At 38.0% G+C, this 22,144-nt stretch overlaps 1 protein-coding gene across 1 annotated transcript in view; it reads left to right on the forward strand.

The window, feature by feature from the left end:
* LOC129495535 (thrombospondin type-1 domain-containing protein 7B) overlaps positions 1 to 22,144 on the forward strand; it is a 741,731-nt gene that overhangs the window by 713,645 nt on the left and 5,942 nt on the right. Inside the window, exons 20-26 of the mRNA XM_055303120.1 lie at positions 3,592 to 3,737; positions 9,557 to 9,716; positions 10,788 to 10,961; positions 11,061 to 11,156; positions 13,845 to 13,927; positions 16,245 to 16,437; positions 19,954 to 20,041. Coding sequence (XP_055159095.1) covers positions 3,592 to 3,737; positions 9,557 to 9,716; positions 10,788 to 10,961; positions 11,061 to 11,156; positions 13,845 to 13,927; positions 16,245 to 16,437; positions 19,954 to 20,041 — 940 coding nt within the window. The remainder of the gene's footprint in view (positions 1 to 3,591; positions 3,738 to 9,556; positions 9,717 to 10,787; positions 10,962 to 11,060; positions 11,157 to 13,844; positions 13,928 to 16,244; positions 16,438 to 19,953; positions 20,042 to 22,144) is intronic.

Below are 22,144 nucleotides of genomic sequence, written 5' to 3' on the forward strand. Positions count from 1 at the left end.
CCTCTTTGATTTCATCTTATTTTATTTTTTCCTGTATTCTCCTATGATCCTCTGTTATGTTTCTTAAATTCACATGAGTGAGATCATATGATAATTATCTTTCTCTGATTGACTTACTTTACTTAGCATAATACACTCTAGTTCCATCCATGTCATTGCAAATGGCAAGATTTCAATTTTTTGATGGCTGAGTAATAATTCCAGTGTGTGTGTGTGTGTGTGTGTGTGTGTGTGTGTGTATTACACACCACATCTTTATTCAGTGAGCAGTCTACTTCTCCCTCTGGTCCTTCCCTGCTCATGCTCTTGCTCTCCAAAATAAATAAATAAGATCTTTTTTAAAAAGGAACTTAATAAAAGATATTAAGTACCCCACAGAAACCTTTTATACACTCATACCTTCATTAGCAATATTTTTGTCATTGAACTTTAATATTAGCCACTTAAACAGGACAATATACTTCAAAATGTAGGATTATTATAAGCTCTACGGTTTTAAAAACGTGTTCTTGGTAGTAATTGGCATTGTTTGAAAACCTTATTTTTGTGTTAGGATAGCAAAAGGCAGAGGAAGTCATATGGCTGTGCTTTCAATGAATGATTTTAAGACTTCATCATTTCAAAAAGTAATAGCATCATTTTTTTCTGTTGAATACATTAGGTTCCCCCCACCTCTATGTCCAGCAAAAGATATGTCACTTTAGTAGAAATGATTTTTAAAAGTTCCAAAGTAATGGCCATCTGCATGCCACCAATTCAAGAACAAACTAGAAATTATTTGCTTGTAATAAAATAGAGCCTCTTTAGCTGTGATAAAGGCAACACTGCATTGTTATTATTCTCACAGCGATGGATAGAATAGAATGCAATTATAATGACGTTTAGGGTAACAGGCATTTAGGTCAAGAGAATAAACATAAAGATTATTATAAAACTGAAGAGTATTCAAGCAAGAATTAATGTAAAATCTTGAGCCAAATGCATTCACCAAGCAGGGGCAACATTTCATATGAATGTGTCCAACCAGAATGATTTAAGTGATGCTGGATGGAACACCAGTTCAAAAATGCATCGTCTTCATAGGAACTTGGCACTTGCAGAATGGGTCAATACTGTTGTTTACCAAGCACGTGTCATTGTTGACTCAAATTTTACCTTCATCCAAAGTTCTTTTTATGTTTCCTATGAAAAATTGTGGTAAGTAGCTATCCTTGCTACAGCAGCCTCTGGAGCAAAACTTTGAGTTTGAATCCTATTCTGCAACTTACTCATGTTTTTTTACCTTAGACAAGTGAGTTAAAGTCTCCCTCATTTTCCTTATCCATAATATAGGAAGGATTTTCCTTTAGGGTTGTTATTATTCTTCAGCATGTCAGTATTTAGAATATTACCTTAGTATTTGGTACCTGCTCAATAATTGTATTGATATATCATCACATATTTTCAGATACCAGATATCATGAAAATATGAATTAAACAAATAGTGCCTAATATATGTGAAGCACCAAGGTAGGGACAGAAGCCCAAACCTCTAGGAATGGAGCATGCAGTGATTAGAACCTCCTAGGGGTGACTGGGTGGCTCAGTCAGTTAAGCATCCAATTCTTTTTTTTTTTTTTAAGATTTTATTTATTCATTCATGACAGAGAGAGAGAGAGAGAGACAGAATGGCAGAGACACAGGCAGAGGGAGAATCAGGCTCCATGCTGGGAGCCTGACGTGGGACTCCATCCCAGGACTCCATGATCATGCCCTGGGCTGAAGGCGGTGCTAAACCGCTGGGTCACCTGGGGATCCCAAGCATCCAATTCTTGATATCAGCTCAGGTCTCAATCACAGGGTGGTGAGTTCAAGCCCTGTGTTAGGCTCTACACTGGGAGTGGAGCCTAATTTAAAACAAAACCTAAAACCTCCTAGTTTTCCTGTTTTCCTCAAAGGTCTTCTCAGAGGGAATTAGTTTACCACAAAACCCAATCTTCTGATGGCTAGAGGCACCTGGATGGCTCAGTAGTTGAGCATCTGCCTTCAGCTCAGGTTGTGCTCCTGGGGTCCTAGGATTGAGTCCCTTCCCTGCAGGGCGCCTGATTCTGCTCTGCATCTCTTTGTGTCTCTCATGAATAAATAAGTAAAATCTTAAAGAAAAAATCTTCTGGTGGCCAGTAAGAGGTCTAGTCCACTGAAAGGTGAGTCACTCTTACTTGTCTCTGAACTTGAGGGCATCTGAGAATTACTCCTACCCAGGGCTTTCAAGTGAATTCTGTGTTGAAGTCCTTTCTAGCTTTCCATTTTTCTTAATATATAAATCTAGAATCTTTGATATCAACTAAAAGATCCCACTTTAAATAGCTTTAATAGCATTGCTTCAACCTATCCTTCATCTATCTCTTTCTTGGCCACATTGGCCTTCGGTCAGTTCTTCAAATGTGGTTTACTCCTTTGCATCTCAGGACTTCTTTACATGCCCTTTCTTCAGCATGAGACACTTTCTGTACATCATGTCTGGCTGACTTTAGACTTCTGCTTAAAGGTCAGCTGTTCACGGAAGTATTTTCTGATTTCTTCCAGATTGGCATATATCCCATAACATGCTCTCATGGAACCCTCTGTTTTTCTTTGTTATCACAAATACAATTACAGTTAACTTTAAAACAACAATGGAAGGACATCATATTCACAGATAATAGTAATGAAACTACTTCCATATGGTACGTCATCAACAAAAAAAAAAGTTGAGGACAGGATTGAGTGGGGGAGAGAGCAAGGGAGAAACATGGATATTTAAATTCTGTCCATTATTCTCCTTTAATGGGTTTATGACCTGATGCCTCTGAGTGGGCATAAAATGACATGGGTACCTTGCTCTTTCCTTGGCTATTCCCATTAACCAGTTTCCATTTTTTAAATATATATATGAAATGGAATACTGGTATTTGAACATGTGTTTTCAAACATCATGCCTCCTTCACAGAAGCTAACAACTTTATCTTATGAAAAAAAGAATTTGGCCCTAAATTGTAGGAAGATTGTCCATATTAATTGAGAGATAGCCTGGAAACCTTGGAATGGCACCTTCCTAAGGAATTTTCTAGAGTAATTTGGGTTGTGTGCAATTTTTCCTCTACTTGCTAATTTAGAACCTAACAAAGGTACAACTCTATTTTTAATATTTTTAATCTTAGCCTAAAATACAAGCTCCATGAGGGCAGAAGCTATATCTGGCAATTTCATCCCTGTATCCCTAGCAAATAGCAAGACGCCTAGATCATACTGGAGCTTAATAAATATTTGTTGAATTAACAAACATTCCCCCAGTGTTTACAGGGTCAGTCTGGGCAACAACACAGAGTTTGGAGTTCAGAAGACTAAAGAAGTAGAAGGCAGACAGAATTCCAAAACCTGAAGCATTATGCAGACCTTATAGAACCTGTGTGTCCCTAGAGACCTAACTTAAAATGGCAGGAAGCCGGAGAGCCAGCCATGACAAAGTTCAGCATATTTCATGAAGACTTATGCATGTCAGGCAACATTCTTTTAATTCCCTTTCTAAGCCAGCCTGTAAACAAAAAGCCAACGCCTTCCTTATCATTTTAGGTCGAATGAGCCGGACTCGATTTATCATTATGCCAACCCAAGGCGAAGGACGGCCATGCCCCACAGAGCTCACCCAGCAGAAAACCTGCCCAGTGACACCCTGCTACAGCTGGGTCCTCGGAAACTGGTCCACATGTAAATTGGAGGTAGGTCACCTGATGATACTTAAAGAAATGCTGCTCAGTACATCTGAAGCATCTGGGCAACCTATGCACTGATGGAATAAATTTTACAGCACCAGGGGCCTGCCACGATGTATTTTTATGCAATAGAGCTCATGCAAAACTACAACCAAAAGTCTAACCTCATGCCAAGTGTTGTTTCTAGGAAAATCGCCATTCATTAGGCACTGATTCTAACAGGGTCAAGGGGCTTTCATTCTCTTAGGTAGCCTCAGGAATACAGTATTATGTTCTTGGCTTCTTGAAAATATCAAGTGTTATTTAATTAGGCAAAACCCTGTTGCAATGGAAATGCATAGCTTGCTGGGTACCGTATTTCTTAAAAGAGGCATTTTTAGGCTTAGGCAAAATCTTGCATATGGGCAGAAAACCAAAAGTGTATGAAAGTTATATTTTAACATTATTACACAAACCAAGGTTACTCCATTTTCCTCAATGATTACTTTTTTATTGACCTGAAATATAAATGCCTCGCAACATCATATATCATATACCCAGAGTTTTTGCTGGATCAGCAAAGATCCTCCACCACATTTTCTCTGTGGTTTCTTGTGTGAGAAAAAGCACATTGATTTTCTTTATTTTCTTAGTTTACTAGTTTATCCTTCGGTTCATATTGCAAAGCACATTTTAATTAGGTAACAATAATTGTGATTATGTGTTAAGAAATCTGCAGAGTATTCTCATAGAGATGTTTAGTGTTCCTGTCAGGATGACATTGTCACGCAGCATTACTATCTTGCAGAAGTTAAATGCCCATGTATTTTAATAAGTCCCAGAGGAACAAAAATGTGTGCTACATTTGTTCAGTCTCTTTTTACAGAAAATAAGATAACCATGCTCATTAATTCAATAGTAACCTAATGGCTTTAAATATGGATACTTTGTCTACTAGTTGAAAATCTTCTTTACTAAATTTTCAGCAATTTTTAAATGCTGCTTGGAATCCCAATAAAGAAATGGAAGGAATATTTTTCCTTAACACGGTGATAACTATTGACAGAGTAGAGAAAATAAACTCAAAGAATTCAGGAACCCATTGCAGGGGAAGGGAGAAAAAATTAAGACGGCAGGGAGAAAAGGGAAGAGGCCTGATAAAAAACCCCTGCTCCAAGTCTTTCCCGGAATACAACTACTACTCTCCCTCATTTGTTCTTTCATGCCTTCTCTTTTTCTCTTCTCGGGGGTAAGGAGCCTTTTTCAAACATACAGATCTGCCCACTTGTCTGGGGACATTATGGGGCACTGCGCATGTAGGGTTTCCTTTTGCTGTCACATACTAAGTTTTTGGAGAACGATAGGAGCAAGAGTGGTGGGTTATGAACATTTTCTGTAGAATTGCCAGTGTGGGGCTGAGGGGCCTGGCATCCATTGGAGATACCCAGGCTTGGAGGCCTTTGGAGACCCTAGCCCCAAGTGTATCCAGAAATTTAAGAGCTGCTTCTGATTTCTAGATGAGCTTATTCTTGTTCATTGGCACCTCCAATCAGGAGGAAACTCCACAGTTCAACCTAATCCAGGCAAAGCTCTTGAAAAACAAGTCTGTAGTTCATTGTTCTGCCGTGAGCACCTTACCCAAACAGCCCACTCAGCATTCTTCCTTAAAAATTTCGAATGGAACTGAAGCTGTTTGAAGATAGTGTATTTGGGAACCCTTACCTGCCACATTTTACTGCCTGTAGCTAAAATAAGTCACTCAGAAGGGAGAATGAACATACAAGGTGACATGCCCCCCCAAAAAAAAAGAGGCAAAAGAGAAAGGGAATCATGATGAAAGGAGTTGAACGTTGCCTGAGTTCTTTTTTTTAATAATAAATTTATTTTTTATTGGTGTTCAATTTGCCAACATACAGAATAACACCCAGTGCTCATCCCGTCAAGTGCCCCCCTCAGTGCCTGTCACCCATTCACCCCCACCCCCCGCCCTCCTCCCCTTCCACCACCCCTAGTTCGTTTCCCAGAGTTATGAGACTTTATGTTCTGTCTCCCTTTCTGATATTTCCTACCCGTTCCTTCTCCCTTCCCTTCTATTCCCTTTCACTATTATTCATATTCCCCACATGAATGAGAACATACACTGTCTTTCTCCGATTGACTTACTTCACTCAGCATAATACCCTCCAGTTCCACCCACATTGAAGCAAATGGTGGGTATTTGTCGTTTCTAATGGCTGAGTAATATTCCATTGTATACATAAACCACATCTTCTTTATCCATTCATCTTTCGATGGACACCGAGGCTCCTTCCACAGTTTGGCTATTGTGGACATGGCTGCTAGAAACATCGGGGTGCAGGTGTCCCGGCGTTTCATTGCATCTGAATCTTTGGGGTAAATCCCTAACAGTGCAATTGCTGGGTCGTAGGGCAGGTCTATTTTTAATTCTTTGAGGAACCTCCACACAGTTTTCCAGAGTGGCTGCACCAGTTCACATTCCCACCAACAGTGTAAGAGGGTTCCCTTTTCTCCACATCCTCTCCAACATTTGTTGTTTCCTGCCTTGTTAATTTTCCCCATTCTCACTGGTGTGAGGTGGTATCTCATTGTGGTTTTGATTTGTATTTCCCTGATAAACGTTGCCTGAGTTCAAGCTGCATTTCTGCTTTTCTTGAAGCCTGTGAACTCTTTGTGAGACAGATAACCCAGTATCTTTGTAGCAGGTTGCCTTTTCTTAAATGTATATGTAATCAGAGTTTGGAATTACTAAGTTTGGAAGTACCCATGGGCCTTTGCACACAAAGGAAGATCACTTCTCTCACAGCCGCACTTCTGCCAAATAAATACAGGGTGGGAGCTCGTTCCCTGAAGGTGGCTGTGACGTCCAAATGGCCCACTGCCATCCAGTGGATCAGACTATCAGTGGCACAGTGGATGTGCCAGTTCTGCCATTATCTTATAGAAAGGGATTAGCACAAGGAGTGTTTATCCTCAGGCTTCACTTTTTTTTTAGGGTTTTCTTTTTCTTTCCAGATTCCTCAGTTGATAACATGTATGCACACATATGTTGATGAATCTGCCTTAGGTGCTCAGACTAAGTCTAGTGGGCTTAATTTTGGTCAAGATTCTGGCAGTTCTTAGCTCTGTAAATTTTGCCAACTTATTAAGCTTTCCAAGTCTGTTCTGGTTTTTGTTTATCTCTATCAGGAGAGTAGCAATGGTACCTATTTCTCTAGGAACTTTTGGTAGGGATTACATAGTTTTTATACAGTGCTTATCATGGTACCTGACATGCATTAAGAGCTCAATAAATTTGTTGCTATTATAATTTTGATAAGAACTATGATTATAATTATTATCACCATCTGCCTTTTCACATCTGGTGGAGATCCCAATTCGGAGCATATAAAAACATCCATTAATAATGCGGACAGTGGAGAGTCGGTGAGAGAATCCTCGCTTATTGACAGTCTTGCTCACAGAAGCCTGGGTCTGATTTTAATCTCTAGTGTATAAAGCATCATGAATGAGAATGAGTGAATGCTTGCTTTATGAATGAGATTATCATTCTGATACTGATTTCCCTTCCTCTTACGGCCGCTGTTGTCAAAGATAGAAGAGATTAAGGTTGACTATGGACACTTACTAGGAGCATATTATTGTTTGTCTTGGTTTTTAAAGGGATCCCTGATGGAGACTTGTTTCCTGTCATTTCTTCACACTCCATCTCCTGGAATGTCAAACAAAACGCGAATCAACTGTATCTTCTGTTACCCAAGGTTCCAGACAGGAAATTTCAAATTTCATACATGCTGCAGTCTTCTGACTCTTCTCTCCAAGTACTCTATAGCAAAATATAACACCTTAGACAATTCTGCAATGGATCCATCATCTGGAATAATAGTTTCCAAGAGAGATCCCTCCCCCAAAAAAGAAATTAAACTTATAGTATTTTACACTTTAGAGAGTGAACATTTACGAGAGCAAAATGAATCTACTGTGAATTAACCCTGAATTTCCCCCAAGCTGCATGTAGGTTCAAAATTAAGGTGCATTTTTGACAGATTCATAATAGCCATAGAAATGATTACAGCAATTATGAAATATTGATGAATCGACTGTGAAAATTGCCATCTTAGATAAACAAATGATAATTCTTGTTCAAACATATCTAGAAGCAAAGGTGATGGCCCCAATTTATGGGCCTATTCAGATTTTCAAGCTTTAAGTTGCTACAACTTGGACCTCCTCTAAGTTGGACCTTTTCTTTCTTGCCAGTAGGTCTTTGAATCCTAAATTCCCTATTATGTAAAGAATTTTTCTCAGAGGCCACTCCGTACCAGCCTGGATGTCCAGCAGTCTGCCCTTGGCACTCAGCAGCTGCTGCAACAGTGCCTGGACCTGGCTGGTGCTCAGCAGGTCCCTCGGTCCCCAGACCTGCTCCATACCCTGGCCCACGGTCATAACTACATTAGTCAACCACCTCTTCTTCCTTTGCTCCTGCCACTCCAAAGGCCACAGCAGCTCCAAAGCCTCAGGAAAGCAGTTTTTGTCCCCAGCAAGGGGAATAGCATAAAAAGAACATTAAACCAAGTTTCTCAGTGCAGGGCATAGTTACCAGACTAACACCTAATAATGAATTCATCGATGATAGCACATGACATCCCTGACTGCAGCAGCACAAATGCAGAGATGGGAGCTCACTCTAGCTCCTTATCTCTCCCCTCTCCCACTGTATGAGCAGTAGTCATGAAAACTCTAGCTCCTCCACTGACTTCTGCACTTAGAACTTCTTAGTAACACTCCTCAGAAGTTTAAGGGCATTGCCTGGGATTGCCTCCCTCCCCCATCACGGATGGTACTGGGACACGGTGTTACAACATGGCCTGCGTGGAAGATATGGGTGACCAAGAAACCAGCTGTGCTTGTTTGTAAAGTTGAGGCCAGCTTGGTGACACACTACCTTGTATCTGCTTTTCCTCCATTCCCACTATAGTTCTTTACCCCGACTCTTGTCATCCTAGGATTTTACTTCCTTAGCAGAGAAGCTCTGCCTTCGGCTCTGTTTTCTAAGGTATTTATGGAAAAACAGAGCTACTCTCTAAAGCTATCCAAATGTCCAGTGGACTTCGTTTTGATGTATGAGCACCTGACAAAAACTGAGGAGAAAATACTCATGAGTATCTGCCAAAAATGTTATAATAGGAAACCTTTCATCAGGCAGATGGTTAGGTCAGATAACCACTAAGAGCTTTCCTGTTCGAAGTTTCTGTTTCTGTGAGACACTGCACAATTTTTTTCTAATTGCCCAGAAAAATCTGAGTGGGATTTGTATTAAGTACCTTCAAAGAACATTATTTAACACAGGAGGCATGCTGGGAAAACAACTTCTTGTGGCAGGAAAGAAATCAGTGTTTTATTAGAAACCCCATCTAAACCATATGAGAAAGTACTGAATTCCCTGCAAAAGAAAAACAGCAAAGAGAGAAATGTATGCCCCCTGGCCACACATGCTCTCTTGGGGAGTGATTATGGATTAGGCCATTTTAATACATATACCTAGACAAATTTTGTATTGTTTGTTCTTTTTCAGTCGATCCTGGCTGAGTTCCAAAATGAATCGTCATATTCTGAGTTCATAAATTCCATGGAATAAATTTGCATTTCTACTTCAGCTTCTCTATCAGCTCTAGGAGAATTGCTCAGTGATGCTTTATTGTCAACAATCAAAAGATAATTCCCAAGAGGAAGAAACTGCTGATTTTCTTGAGCAAGAGGTGGTAGGAGCAAAAAATGGAAGATGCTAACTGTTTGGGTAATTCTGACAGCATCCTTTCCTTTGATAGGGTGGAGACTGTGGGGAAGGATTCCAGATCCGCAGCCTGTCCTGTGTGGTCCACAATGGTTCAATCTCTGACTTGGCTATAAGTGTAGATGATGCACTGTGTGGAGAAATGCCCTTTCAAGACAGCATCCTGAAACAGCCATGTTCTGTGCCTTGCCCAGGTATGCAGTTTGCAGTGATGGGGAGGGACTTCCCTGGTGATTTTTAAATTCATTTTCTATTTTATTTTTCTGGAGAAGCGCTCATCAAAACTGAAATTTTGCATTAATCAAAATTAAAAATGCAGTAAAGTTATCTCTTTGGGAGATCTCTACGGCTTCAATGCAGGTAAAGTAGGTGAGAGGCAAAAAAGCACTGGATTTGGAAATTTAAGAATGAAGTAGAAATTTTGCTACATCACTGGTGTTTTATCAGGGATCTAGAGTCTAGTGCCTTGGACCGATAGTTGCTCTGTCTGGAAAATGTGTTAGCAATGCCCAACCTGACCACATCTAGTACACTGGCCAGTACTCAGAAAATGTTGACTGGATCCTTGAGTTGATGAATCCCTGGATGATGGTGTGGTGGGAGCAAGTAAGATTGTAGGTTCATGAAAGCCTTCTGTAATCGTGAAAGTCATTATTAATTACAGAAAACGTATGAGTGATTTTAATCCTAATAACCAACCTACCTTGTATGGCCTAAGTTTAAAGTGGCTGAATATATCCACATGTGTGTAAACACATACATATGTACACACACATATATATGTATACACACGCACACAATTATGTATGTTTAGAATATTAAACATCATTTAGCCTCAAGGATATTCCACTTCAGAGACCAGTTTCTTCCTGTTACATGCTTTCAATGAACGTCTACTTTATGACCTTATGTGGCTCTTTGAAAACTGAGCTGCTATCATTTTTGTATCTCCCTTTTGAAAAGCTTACTATATTAGTAAAAAACACATGGTGTCCTCTAGACAAGACTATCATGATTTGAAGTAATGGCAGTCTAGCTTTTGATACTTTCTTGCTGAACTAGATTAAATTTAAAAAATTATCATTCTTAGTATATTCTAAGTGGAAAATTTGGAAAATTGGTCAAGGTAGAATGTATAGTGCCTACAACCAACCTACGTCACTGTGCCGTCACCACAAATCTCACTGTGAACCCTGTCCAAGTAAATGTTTTCAGGTGCTAGTTTTCACATTATTTTCCTTGCCCTGTCCTGCACCATCATCTAGGAGACTGCCATTTGACGGAATGGTCTGAGTGGAGCACATGCGAATTAACCTGCATCAATGGAAGAAGCTTTGAGACAATGGGCCGCCAATCTAGGTCAAGGACATTTATAGTTCAGTCTTTTGAGAACCAAGACAGCTGCCCCCAGCAGGTTCTAGAAACACGCCCTTGTACAGGTACCAAGAGCACTTTTCAGTTCTCAGCCTTGATTGATCAATGCTTATCTGTTTTTATGTGAGGTATAATAGAACCGCTGTTATCGTATTTACTTGCAGGAGGCAAATGTTATCACTACACATGGAAAGCAAGTCTTTGGAACAATAATGAACGAACTGTATGGTGCCAACGTTCAGATGGCATTAATGTCACAGGTATTCCTGCCTAAGATTTGTGTGGGCACTTCAAAAAGATCTCTGAGTGTTGCTGTTTGTGAGAAGAATTAGCTGACAAATTATACGCAAAAGACTGGGCAGGTGGACTTAGATGATCTTCATAGCAAATTGTCATTGGATCTTATTTTGTTTTAAATTTTTAATTAAAGTATACTTGGCATATAACATTAGATTTAGGTGTACAACATAGTGATCCAAAAATTATATACAAGATGCCCACCACGATGAGTGTATTACAGACTCTATTCCCTATGCTGCTTTTTTCTTCCCTGTGACTTATTTTATAACTAGAAATTTGTGCCTTTTAATCCTCTTCACCCATTTCACCCAACCCACCCCCCACCCCTACCTTTGGCAACCACCAGTTTGTTCTCTGTATCTGTAAGTCTGGTTCTTTCTTTTTGTGTTGTGTTCGCTTATTCTGTTTTTTAGATTCTACATATAAGTGAAATCATATGGTATTTGTCTTTTTCTGTCTTGCTTATTTCACTTAGCATAATGCCTTCCAGGTCCATCCATGTTGTTGTAAATGGCAAGACTTCATTCTTATGGCTGAGTAATAGACCTTTGCATCTTAGAAAGCAAACAGTTTGATCCAAAGACCCATAATATATAAAACAACTTACATAGTAAAATTTCCTTAAATACCGTGTTCTGAGACAATGGCTGAAAAAGAGACATGACAGTTTAAAGCAACAGTCTCTAAAGTTTTAAATCGTGTACCTTCTCAGTAAAAAGTTTTTGACGACCTATCTCAACATATCCTCTTCTTGCACTATTCTCCAGTATCGTATTATAAAACACGTACAAAGTTGAATTGAAAGGATGGATAAAGATATAATAAAATATATTCATTAATAGTGCAGAACTTCTTTGCTGTAAGTTATAGATGTTTGCATCATGCACTGGAAGCTCGATTTTGGATATTTTTCTAGTTGTCACTATTTAATATCTAAACAGACTGAGCAAAGGTTTCCTCACTTATGACAGTGGCTACAATTTGATTGTACAAATGATCTCAATTTTAAAGTTTGTTAATGCCTTCTCAGAAAAATATTGTTTTACTGCTACTGCAGCTGACAAAGCTTATTGTATCAATGAGAGAATTTCTATTCTGTGGGAATTGAAGAATTGTCAGCTCCGCCTTTGTCTAGTTTGCCTATATTTGCATTATTGTATTCCCTCTAACCCATAGTTTATCCATACGGTAATTTATTTTAAGCTGCTTGCCCATTCTGTAAGTTATGGTTGAAACTAAATACACTGTAAATCTATTTAATCAGGAATACCAAAAGCAGCATCCTCCGCATCATGCTGAGCATTGGCTGGTGAGGGCTACACTGTCAAAGTCTCTGCAGAGTACTTGGTGCACAGTGTATAACCGGGCCATCTAATGATGAGCTCAGGTTATTACTATCAGCTGCTAAGTATTACAGCTTAATTTCAGCTTTAAATTTAAACAAACTACTGTATGAACTATAAAAACTCTAGTATTTTCTAACCAGTCCTCTAGAGATTCTATCCCCTGGGGTACAGGCACTGCTCTTTGGAGAACACTGGTTAAAAGAGTGGAAACACCCCCCCCCCAAGCAGTTACTGGTAGCACCAAGACCATGTGGCTATTGCCACTAATGTCCAAATTATCCATTTCACACATAGATATAGTTTTCGATTGTAGGCTTGTTTTGTTTTGTTTTGTTTCCCCCCTCTGGGGATTATTTTCTTATTCTTCCAGTAACAGTAGGAATTTAGCTGTTTCATTCTCAGGCAAAACGTAGATGTTTCCTCTACAATCTTAACCCAAAGCTTTTTGCTAGCTACAAAGTCATAAACTATAACTGGGTGACAATTGTATTAAGACAAAAGCTAGAATCTAGAAATGAAACCAGTATTCAAATACTTTAAATCCTGCCCTCAAATAATACATCATCTTCTTAGGCTAGTACTTTGAATCCAGAAAGTCATGACTAATATGTAAATGATTTTCAGATTATAGACACCTTATTCCATCCATTTACTCAAAAATCTTGCATACCTGCAAGTACTGTATTAGATGTATGACTGCTTCTCCTGGAGCTTATACATTTACTTTTAAAAACGTGTGAAGCTCTATACGTGACTCTGTGTGTGTGTGTATTCTGGTTGCGATACATTTTAAAATGTTACCAAAGACTTGGCTAGTGTGGTCCATGAATCTATTAGTGGCATTGTTTTAGCATTTGGTTGTTGACAATTGGCTTATTGCCTACTTGGGGTATTCAGGCACTGGAAAAAACTACACATAGAATGAGTCTTTAAGCAGATATATTTTCTGCTCCTGAACTTAAACTGAAATTTCATCCATTCTTTTCCTGATCTTGGCCCAGCACACAGATGTTGCCCTCGAGCAGAGCCATATGATAGAATGACATTGCCAATAAGCAGGTATAAAAACTACTGCAAACATCTTGTTAGCAGAACCTCTCATCTTGAACAATTCTTCCTAAAGTAATCAATAAAATAAAGCTGGACCATGTATAGGCAAATACATATAAAAAATAATACTGTTACAGAGTGGTCAGTGCCTGAGAGGAAAAAAAACCATAATGTTTATCATAGAAAAGTCCACAAATGATGATGGTGGGTTTTTGTGTTATTTTTTGTTTTGTTTTGGTTTGGTTTTTGTAGGAGGCTGCTCCCCTCAGGCACGTCCTGCTGCTATTCGCCAGTGTAATCCAGCCTGCAGAAAACCTTTTTCCTACTGTACACAGGTGAGTCCTGTGCTAGAGCCTTCTACAGTTAATTGCTGTCTTCTGCGTATGTTGTGTGTTTTCCAGTAGGCTACAGCCCCAACAGCAGTTCCATGTACTCACGGTACCATCTAGAGGACTTTGCAGGAATAATCACAGATACTAAGGATTTTTTTTTTTTTTAATAGGGCCGGGTCTTAAGTAAAACAGTCTTTTTCTATATATCTCCATCTATAACCAAATCTGCCTATCAGATAGCTAATTCATACTAGCTCTGATTATCAATAAATGTTCTCAGTTGATTTATTCTTTCATTCTTAGCCTTCCATCTAGTCAATCTATTTAGAAAGATATTATAAATGTTCATATTTGCTAATATTGAATAAAATTGATTACACTTGACTATGGTACAAGTAAATTTTTAGTTCATTTTAAATAAGTTAAATATTCGGCTATGGAGAAAAAGTATTATGCTCATGTGCACACATTTTCTTAAAGCAGAACTCTTTATCTCTGTTCTTCTCTCTTAACTCCCATTTATGACTGCTCAGGAATTAATGCAGGATGTGCAATGTGTTCTAATCAATGGCACTCATAGTGAGCAGTGCATATATAAAGTTATGTCATGTTCCTTAAAGAAACAAGTTTCTTCTTCTTATGTGCTCTTTCCAAAAATGAGCTGGTTAAAAATAATTTAATTATTCAGTCCTAGTTTATGGCTTTTTCACTTCAAGGTGGGTTAAGTCTTTACCACAGAAAAACTAATGCCTAAGCTTATAGAGGAGAAAAGAGGTCAGCAAAACTTCATATACTAATCAGATTTGCAAAATAGAAGTCATAGCTTTCCACCCCCTGTCCAGATACCCTCTTTAATAAAACATAAATACTGCCTTGAACCTTTGGCACACCTGATTGGTTATAGCTTTTCCCTTAGACAAGAGATGATCTTAATTGTCTTAATTAGCACTCTATTGAACACCATGCAATATCCTCAAATGAAATGCTGTAATGTCACTATTATGGGAATGTTGCCTGTTTAGTAAACAATGGGCAATTACTAATTATTTTATCCTAGTTTTCTGACCTTTTCCTTTTGTAGAAGTATTAGTTTTTAGTCTTTAGTTTTAGTATCTATTTAGTATCAAATACTTATTATTTACTGCTCCTTAAAATCATGTGTTCAGTTAACAATCAGTGATCCAAATACATAGTCCCTTAAGACTCACCCAAACTTGAGTGGGTGAAAGGTTGAGCCTGTTCAAAAAATGCCAAATAGTTTTAGGTAAGGCACTACAACAGCAAAGTCATACAGAGTCATACTTTTATGCTTAACTTGTTCTGTTCTTCTCTGTTGTCTTCATATTTGCTGGAGGATGGAAGAGCAATTATTTTGTTTCACTTCTAAAGGCAGAAAGAAATCCTTGCTGTAACTCACCATAGCCAGCATCTTGGAGAGGTTTATTGTACAATGAAAATGACCAGGAATTCACAGACAAGCATGAAGGACACATTGTCATAATGCCAACTTGGATGTAATGTGACACTCAGGTTACTACAAGGAAGGATATGGGACAAGTGCCTTGGGTGAAGTCTGTTTTTTCTCCACTTAGGCTGCCTTCCTTGAGTGCAAAACCAAGCCTGCAAGCAGAGAGGTAGTTCAGACTAGTTAGTGATCAACGGTAGAAGGTGGTAAGCAGCATTCAGCAGCTGGCACAGTAACAGACATCAAAGAGCATAAAGCCCAGAGGCACTACATACATAATCCCTGTTGCTTTACTTCTCAGCATCAAGGGCAGCAGGTTCGAATGAGTGGGCAGGAATCTGAAAGAGTTGTGGGGAGAATGAAGGATAATTTGATTAAATATCTTAAACATCTCTGTACTAGAGAAAAAGAATGTAGTTAATGCCCTCCGTTGACAAAGAATTGTGATTTCTTACTTGCAAGCTGTTAAGAATTGTCAGCCTGTAGAGAAATCTGATGATGTCTTTAAGGGGCGGCTCAGTGGTTGAGCATCTGCCTTTGACTCAGGTCATGATCCAGGGGTCCTAGGATTGAGTCCTGCATTGGGCACCCTGCAGGGAATCTGCTTCTCCCTCTGCCTATGTCTCCGCCTCTCTCTCTATGTCTCTCTCACGAATAATTAAATAAAATCTTTAAAAACAAAGGGTTGACTTAGGAATTTGGAAAAATGAACTGCTTGGTTTTTAATCTCTGGCAACTCTGTTGCTGAAAAACCCCAAATTGCCATAACACATCGCACATGTATTAAATGATTCTAGCTTTTAAATTGTTCTTTTTCACCACTGTGTAACCATGAAACTATTTTGTATGCTGTAGGGTGGAGTCTGTGGCTGTGAGAAGGGCTATATAGAGATCATGAGATCAAATGGCTTCCTGGATTACTGCATGAAAGTACCCGGCTCAGATGATAAAAAAGCTGATGCAAAGAACCTTGCGGGGAAAAACAGACCTGTGAATTCAAAGATACATGACATTTTCAAAGGATGGTCACTTCAACCCCTTGATCCAGGTACATTTCAGTTAAGAGTAAGACATACACGTTTTCTCATGGGGCATTGGGGTTCATATTGTCACCACTACTTATGACAGAAAAAATGGAGGGAAGAAGAAAAAGAGGTGAGACAGAAGAGGTAATGTGGTCCAATTCAAGGTTTCCCAGATTTGAGTGTCAAAAAGAGGTAGTCCCTTTAAATGTAAAATGTTCCCATGGTTGGGTGAAGATAAATGAAGATAAGTCTCTCTTACCCCCAGTCTGAGATATGGAATTAAGTCCCCAAATAGTAACTTTTAAAATTATCTTTTCATTGTAAATTACCTCTGCAAATGTGTATATAGAATTGAAATTAAGAGCAAAAGTTGGAATAGATCAAGAACCTGCAGATAACCTTAGGAAATGTCTAGGGACCCTATGTGGTTTGAAAAATGCTGTTGGAACAGTAAAAAGCCTTAATCTCAGAAACAGACCTTGGCACCACGGCTCAGAATGTACCTGTTTTGTGATTGAGTGTAACGCTTTCACCTCTCTCGATTGACTTCATAGTGAGGAAACCCGTCCAAAGTCACCTTCCTTACAGAACTTTTGTGAGTTTTAACAGAGTGCTGGGCCTACAGGGCTCAGAAATTGGTGGTTATTTTTTTTTAAGATTTTATTTATTTATTCATGAGAGACACAGAAAAAGACAGAGGCAGAGATATAGACATAGACAGAGGGAGAAGCAGACTCCCTGTGGGGAACCCAACACGGGACTCAATCCTGGAACCCCGGGACCATGCCCTGAGGGGAAGGCATACGCTCAACCACTGAACCACTCAGGTGTCCCAGGAAATGATGGTTATTAAAGATAGAAATGAAATTTGTTAGATGCTTTCTGTGTACCCTGTCCTTCTGTGCTGGTTACATTGCATGAATGATCTCATTAGGTTGCAAAAACCTAATGAAAGGCCATCATTGCCATTTTTGAGATTAGGAGTCTGAAACAGAGAAAATGAATGGTTCTTTGCACTTCCTACCACCACTAATAGGAAGATCCAAAAGGTGGGCCATTCAGCTCTTTCATAGTGTTTATCTCAGTTTTCCCCTTGTAAAGTATGCAGAAAATGAAAACAAGATGCTTGGTGCTAATCAGAAGTACCTTTTCCAGGAAACAAAATTCTACTAATAACTAAGCAAAGTGGCCTAACAGGGCATGGAGAGGAAAAAGGCAGACAGAGCTCAGGCAAAAAATACCCTGGAAATTTCCTCCCAGCCCCCAGGCCTCTACAAATCAAAAGTGCCTTAAATGATGTACTTCAATGAACCAAAAACCAGAGCCTGGGGCTCAAAAGACACTAGATCTAGTAGGAGAAAAAACCAGAGCCTGGGGCTAAAAAGACACTAGATCTAGTAGGAGAAACCAGATGTATGCTCCTCATCCAACTTTTCAGAATGATTATGGTATCTTATGCATTTCTGACTCCACTGTATATATTTGGGTATGCCATAGATTTTAAAATCATTTCATTAATTTTGTGATTAAATTAGCAGTAGCTTTAAATCTGAAGGAAGTGTGATATGAAATGTAGCCAGGCTCACCCACTGCCTATAGACTCCAGTTCCAGAAGAGAATTAGGGTGAGGTTCTAGAGAAAGGATTGCTCAATTCCCTAAATGAGGTCCTTAGCCTTTGGGTGGCTAATTAAAACCTCAATAGTGGTATGCATGTAAATATATATATGTATCTGTTTTCCTCATGAGAATGTAAATGAATTATGAATATCATTTTGTGCACATATATATTTGTATGATGAGTTCTTAGAAAAGAAATTTTACAAAATATGATACATATTTCCTAAATGTCTCTCTAGAGTTTGCTCCAATTTATATTCTCCTCATGAGGAAAACATTGATACTTATGTATAAGCAGAATAAGGAAAAAGAAAATATGATACAATTATACAATGTCTCATATTAAAAAGAATGAGACCTGCCTTGTGACCTAGCATGGAAAATTGCTTTAAAAAAAGTACAAATCAAAATATATGCATTTCTTTAAAAAAAAAGGTGTTATGTATTTGTATGCATGTACTCATATGTTTGCGTATACAAAGGGAGCTAAAATGCTTCACAAGGAAACTGGTAACAGTGATAGCTCTTGGCTCGGGAATTGAGAGAGGGTATCAGGGCGACTTATTTTTCACTACACATCTTTTAATAATTTGAAGTTTGATCCTATCCATTATGTTATTATAAAAACTTATATTCTTTTTTAAGTAACATGGACCACATACCTCTACTCTTGGGATTTAAAAGTACTGAATCCTCCAAGTACTTCAGGTCTGTGAGATTTAGGAGTGAAAAGATGAAAGGTGTTTTCTCACTCAGGGAAGATTTTTTTTTTTCAAGTGTAAAAAACTCAGAAGAGGGGATTTCATCATTAGTGTTTCAAAGAGGTCAGAATCAAAGCTTTGTTAAAAGTTTTATGACCATAGAAAAGTATCATTACTAACCTTGAAACCTCATTCTAAAACCTGACTGAGGCTTTAAAGTGTCCTGTAAACAAAAACGGTAATGGGTAGTGACAATATAATTGAATGTAATTGTGATTTTATTCCAAACAAGTGTTGCTTACAATACACTTTGATAGTTGTTCATCACGCATATGCCTTTCAAATATGATGCTGATATGGTTTTTTGGACCTGCAGTTAATTATATTCATGTAGTCTAATGAATCTTCTGTGTGTATCTGTGCTTCAGAAAGGAATGCAGTTCCTTTGGGATGCTAAGGCATTGTCTTCTCAGTCTAGTTAACTGTGCTCACACAAATAGATCAGACTTATTTGGTTTTATTTTTCTTAATTCTGGCAGATGGGACATCAAAAATGTCTACTTTAGGGATCCCTGGGTGGCGCAGCAGTTTGGTGCCTGCCTTTGGCCCAGGGCGCGATCCTGGAGACCCGGGATCGAATCCCACATCGGGCTCCCGGTGCATGGAGTCTGCCTGTGTCTCTGCCTCTCTCTCTGTGTGACTATTATAAATAAATAAAAAAATTTTTAAAAAATGTCTACTTTATATGTGTGGTTACAATTTGACATAATTTGGTTACTTTATTAGCATATTTGGGCATATAGATTTTGTTCATTCAACATCATTTCAGGAAGTAAAATCACCAAAAGTGGTGATGTAACAATTTTGTTTACATACAGGATTACCTCTTAATTTTTTGGTTCTCTCGGTGTTGCCAAATGTATTGCAATACTTTTGTATTATATATATAAGACTATACACACATAAAAACCTATTTAAAAAGCCTGACAAATGTTAGATTTTATGAAGTAATGATTATTGTTGTGTGCTTCCCATTTGAAAAATTTGATAGACTTCCATTTTACATTTTCACCTTTGTTGGACATTTTCTAGCTGTCACATATGAGTAGTTTCACTGATTGTGATTTATGCCAGTCTCAGAATTCAGATGATAAATATTAAACTCAGATGAGAAGACTTTTGTATGCTAAACTTGTTATTTAATCTCTATTTTTAAACAGATGGCCGAGTAAAAATTTGGGTTTATGGCGTTTCAGGTGGAGGTTTTCTTATAATGATTTTCCTAGTATTTACTTCCTACCTTCTTTGGTAAGTACTGACAAGCAAAACGCTTGTATTCCATATTCTTAAAGATAAGTGACATATTATATTAAAGTGTCATTGGCCATTATAACTGGACTCAACTCACAAATAATTATCAACAGATAGTTGAAATAATTTATCTTTAGTGTCCTCATTTGACATAACTTTCTTTTATGTAGTTTTCAAATAATATCAGAAGATATAAGAGATAAATTATTTTTCAGCCTTGACTGCACCTTAGCATCTCTTAGTACCTGCTGGGGACTGATACTTGGGCCCCAGCCCTAGCGATTCTGATTTAATTAGTCTTGCCTGTAGCCAGGTCATCCAGATGTTTAAAAGCACTCCAGGTAATCCTAAAAAGCAGCTAAGGCTAAGAGCTATTACTTTAGATCATTCTAATTCTTAAATTGACCTATCTTGACCAGTGGGTTCAAACAACCTGTTTAGTACATTTTAAGTAGTAGAGCCAAGTGTTTATCCACATTGACCAGATTTGAGAGAAAATTTTCTGTCAATTCCAAGACCCCCATTTTGTAAGTGACTTGTGCCTGAAAATTTTATCATTCTCAGAAAATGATTATTGGTTTACTGTATAGAATATATTTTAGTTGATGAGCTGCTATTGAAGCCAGACAGAAGTAAATACATTTGAATGTTTTCAAGTGTGTTGAGTATATTTTATTAGCTTCCCAAGCAAAATTTCTAAAGGGTCTTTTTTTTTTTAATTTTCATGAGATCAAAGTGTTACTTTGCTTTTTTCTCCAAATTGAGATCCTTATAATCTATTAAAGTATTTCCTTGAGAGTTTTTACCCAAGTTTTAATCTTGATTCAAATGTAGCCTCAAATATTCATATTTGAGTCCTATTTAGCCTCAAATTATGTTTCCAAGGTCACACAGGTTTTTAAATATTTGCTCTGGATCAGTGAAAATAAGATGACTTTAATTCTTTCTGCCACCTATAGTGCTAGAAATTGAATCTCTTGAAATTGGATTTCTACCCAACTAATTTTTCCATAGTGCTGTAGTAAAAAGTAACACCTTCAGGTAGTCCTTCACCCTATTATCAAATGATTTAACCAATTTTTATGTCTCAGTTGATATATTTTGTGTGTTTTCCTAGATCCTGTCTTAATGAACAAATGTGAAGTTGAAAGCCTTATATGAGGTTTACAGTGATAGGGTCTATCCATCACTAGAAAAGATTAGAAAAGGAGGAAAATATCTTATATTGCAACAAAAGACATGAAGATTGGACAGGAACTTCTCTGAAAGTAATGGCCCAACACAGTGTAAGGGAATCAGATAGTTTGTTCTTCTGTAAAAGCTTGGAGGGATTCTAGTTGTTAATTAATGTTTAATCTCTTAGGTATTCTAGGGAAGAGGGAACCATAGGATTTGGAATTGGGGACATAGTAATTAATAGTAAAAGTCATTAAATTTGCCTTTCTACATTTCTCTATTCCTTCAACAATAAATATTTATTGAGGCCCTTTCTGAATGACTCTAAACTCTAGGGATTAATTAGGTACATCACTGAATTCTGGAAACAATTTTCTAGAGAATTTTTAAAAGATCAATGCAATTTTCCCTTACTTTTTAGTGACCAAATTACATAAATATTGATGTATAGTATTTCTCACATCTATTTTTTCATCTTCAGTGCTTGGATTTAGTCATCTCCATTTGGGAGTAGCACAATGGCTACATATTGGGACTCAAAACAAATGCTCTTTTCTGCTGTCTACAGCCAAATAGTCTTCCTAAAATTTAGCCAGATGATCAGTCCCTCTCCTACTCAGATACCATCAGGGGCTTCCTTTGACAGCAAAATGAAAGTCATGTTTTGGCTGCCTAGCCAGCCAATTAAAGTCTTCTATAATTTAAGCCTGAACAATCCTTGCAATTTCATCTTCTATCTCCATATGCCTTGGACAGTCTGTCTGGTGTGTTGTGTAAGCCCAGATAGATTTTTCTCATTAAAGACATTAAAAAAAATATTTCCTTTAAAAACTAAACTATTTTGATAAAATGGTAAATTTCCTACTGGAATATTTAACCTATGTGCTTAGTTCTACAATCCCATCAATCCTCTATTATTTTAGT

Source organism: Nyctereutes procyonoides, unplaced genomic scaffold (genome assembly GCF_905146905.1).
Source record: "Nyctereutes procyonoides isolate TBG_1078 unplaced genomic scaffold, NYPRO_anot_genome, whole genome shotgun sequence".
Lineage (NCBI taxonomy): Eukaryota > Metazoa > Chordata > Mammalia > Carnivora > Canidae > Nyctereutes > Nyctereutes procyonoides.